We start from the raw sequence: 3,524 nt of genomic DNA, 5'->3' as shown, positions 1-3,524 counted from the left end.
ACCTCTGGGGCTGAAATAAACTCCATTTATTTTATTATTTCTACAATGTTAAAGCTGTCCCCTCCAGCTGACTTCGTGATTCCGTTACTTCCTGCTGTAAACATGAATTCCCTCTGACCTGCTGAGTCTCAGGCTGCAGGACGTGAAACAGTTAACTGTCAGCTCGGCCTCCTCCTGCAGCTCCACGCAGCGGACTATGAAATATTTGGAGGACAATTGGTTAAGTGGAGTTAACCGTACGCCTTTTTCTCCCCGAGGTATCTTCCTGTTTGATCCCGCCGAGCCTGGCGCCTCCAAAACACAACTTGTCTGGCTTATTAAATAGTCTGACCTGCGGAAAGAAAAAACGCCTGTTGCTTCTCAACTGAGGCCATTGTGAGGCGAGAAGAGCTCCTGACAGCCCTTAAATTGCTGTAATGCTGTGTGACCAACAGTCATACCTAATCAATTTCTACCCTGGCTGCACCTTTTCTTGGTTCTTCTGATTTTTAATTTAATTAATTTACTCGCTCAGGTTGTGAGTCCATTGTTTGATTGGTTTACGCTGCGTGCTCTGCGCATAAATGTGATCCATTTTACTCCATGGAGTTCAGACATTTGATCCTTTTTTCCTTCGTCTTTGATAAAAGTTTTACTTTGATATTGACATTTCTCGCTCAGCTTCACAGTCAGAAGAATGATTCGGTGAATGGTACCGATGCAGTGCCCTGCTAATGGATATGAATGGTCAGAAGAGTCCTCCCCACTGGTTAATTGCGCTAAAATTGGTCTAAGCTACTTTGTGAGGGCCATCAATGGCCTCGCGCCGCATGGGGTCTGTATGATTAACTTCTCCTTCCTTTCAAAGGCCTCTTGATGTTCCCTTTGGAGGCAGTGGGCCAATCCAACCCGCTCGCTGAGGCGTCATGAGGCCAACCTGACTCTCTGATTGGTTGGAGCAGGGAGGGGGAACAGCCCCTGTCCTTTTATAGGCGACCCCGTACAGCGCGTAAAGGCTACTGGGCACCGCTGACAGCGCGGAGACTCATATTGGAAACTGTACTGTAGGAACACCTCCACTCCTCCGAACGGGCCACACGGAGGTGCATGGCCCCATCGCCTTGCGCTATGATGAATCCTGTGCAGGGGTCGCCGTCTCAGGACGCCAAACAGCTTCATCAAAAGGAGGACACGGACACGGAGGGCGAGGAGATTCAGCCCAAAGACATGACCACCGAGAAAGGATACAAACTCCAGCGGAGCAGCCTCCCGTTCAGCGTCGAGTCGTTGATTTCCAAGAAGACCACCTGTCGGACTTCTTACTCCCCCTCAGATTTAGCTCTGGTCCTGCCAAAGCCCGCGGCCGGACAGGGCGCGCAGTTCTCTCCAAGGACTCTTTACGCGGAGAGGAAGGTGTCCGCAGAGAGCTCGCAGGGAGTTCCCAGCAGTCCCAGCGAGGACAGCCCGCAGTTCTGCGAGAAAGATCAGAGCACTTGGTTTCAGACATCCTCCTTCTCCACTCCGCCGCGTAAGTCCGGCCCTGCGCTGCTCTGCAGACTTTAAAACATCTTTAACTCTTAGTTACCAAGTCAGCAAGTGTTTTAGGGTTGTATTTACTCCGCAATTGTGACTGTCTTCACTTTTACAGTTTTGTCATTTAGACCAGACAGCGCTACAGAGCGTGCGTAAAGTTGTGTAGTTTTATGAAAAAGAGTTGAGCAATTGAGCTTGGGAAAGACATTTGAGTGATTCACATTTTGTTTGCGGATGTTTCTTCTCTGCATTCTTATCTTATTTATGTTTTATTATAGTTTAGTATTTTGTCATTGATGAGGGAAGTATGCAGATCAAACATAAACATTGTAAAGGCCTTTGTTATACATTAGAATAAATGTCTGCATCTGAATGTGATAATTCTGTAATGAGGAAGCTGATTCCTCTTAACTAATATTCACTGAAGTCTGTATTTAGGTGTGTGTATACCTGCTGTTTCATAACTTTGTTTACAGCTTCACCTGCTGTAATGTTCAATATTTCCCCATCTCAGGCTCGAATTAAAAGCAGCCTCAGCTAATTTTCTTTTTTCGTTTTTTCTCCGACAGGGAGCTCAAGTCCAACTCAGTGTACTTTACGGAAACACAAAAACAACAGGAAACCTCGCACGCCCTTCACTACCTCTCAGCTGCTCGCGCTGGAGCGCAAGTTCCGTCAGAAGCAGTACCTCTCCATCGCCGAGAGAGCCGAGTTCTCCAACTCTCTCAACCTGACGGAGACTCAGGTCAAAATCTGGTTCCAGAACAGGAGGGCCAAAGCCAAGAGACTGCAGGAGGCCGAGCTGGAGAAGTATAAACTGGCCTCCAAGCCCGTCCTGCCCGCCTTCGCGCTGCCTTTCCCCCTCGGAGCGCACATGGGTTCTCCTTCAACGTGGGGCCCGTCAAACGGCTTCCCGAGGCCCGGCCTGCCGGTGCCAGGACTGTTCAGCGGACCCGTCACTTATGGGATGTACTATTTGTCCTAGTCTTACTGTGTTTTTAAGAGGGTAGAATTGTCATCTTTAATGTTTTCAACACGCGTAAAAACGAGGATGGCACGTTTTCTGCGTCGTAGAAAACCATCTTTTTAATTTGAATTTTGAGTTTACAGATTTCTTCCAAACCTCCAGAGAACAATACTGCATTTTTTTTAAATACATAATTGTGTGCGTAATTGGCCCGAGCAAGTCCACTTGCTCTCCTCAGTGTAAATCATTGTCCATGTTTCTGTGGATTGTGGATTCACAGGCTTCAGGCAAAGCTCCAAAAGTAAATGTCAGGTTTTTTTAAACGACATGCCTTAAATATCTCAGCACAGTCTCTCCGCCGTGCTGCGCAGTGGTTTGTAAAAATGGATGTAAAAATTGTGTCCAGACATGAAGGTAATGATCCACTGCGGCGGCGCAGGAGGAGAAATGTCTGAACAACAGAAAAGTACTTAACTAACCCAGAGTCCGTGCCTTAAGAGGAGCACTGTCAGCATCGACTGTTTCCAGCTCGTGAGAGTGTTTTCCAGCTCGTGTCCACTTTTCTACATTTTGTAAACATGCAGCGGAACGATATTTGAAGTGTTAGATGATGTCTTACTCTCACCGCGTGGCCTTTCAGGGAGTGAGCTCTTCTTTTTGCTGTAATTGTAAATAAAGTGTGTAGTGTTGATGAAGGCCTGCAGCGCGTGCAGCAGGAGAAGTGATATTTATTGAATATCTTTGTATCTGTACTGTGTACATACATCTCTCTATACAAATGCTCAGTTACTTGTAAAAACTGATTTTAGTAAATAAACATTATACAAGACCCGGAAGTGGATGAGTCCTTCTTAAACTTGTCCCAACTGATTTTATTTTATCTCATGAAGTTGAGTTGACTCCCGTGAATAATCTTTCATCCTCAGTGGACTTAATGCGCATGATCACTAAATTAGAAACCTTTGATTGAAGGTCATTTTCAGATTCAATTTGTTCGCAACAGTTTTTCAATGAAAGCTGTTTTCTTGACTCTCTCCTGAATAAG

General features: G+C 46.1%; 1 protein-coding gene across 1 annotated transcript; it reads left to right on the top strand.

The window, feature by feature from the left end:
- The first annotated feature begins 996 nt into the window (after positions 1–996).
- LOC109999791 (homeobox protein MSH-C-like) lies at positions 997–3,308 on the top strand. Its single transcript, XM_020654925.3, has 2 exons — positions 997–1,507; positions 2,082–3,308. The coding sequence occupies exons 1-2, from the start codon at positions 1,087–1,089 to the stop codon at positions 2,495–2,497; spliced, it is 837 nt and encodes a 278-aa protein (XP_020510581.1). The 5' UTR covers positions 997–1,086; the 3' UTR covers positions 2,498–3,308.
- Positions 3,309–3,524: the final 216 nt, after the last annotated feature.

The sequence above is a fragment of the Labrus bergylta genome, chromosome 1 (genome assembly GCF_963930695.1).
Source record: "Labrus bergylta chromosome 1, fLabBer1.1, whole genome shotgun sequence".
NCBI lineage: Eukaryota > Metazoa > Chordata > Actinopteri > Labriformes > Labridae > Labrus > Labrus bergylta.
The sequence above is the reverse complement of the archived record's forward strand: the minus strand, read 5'-3'. Positions and strand labels throughout refer to the sequence as shown.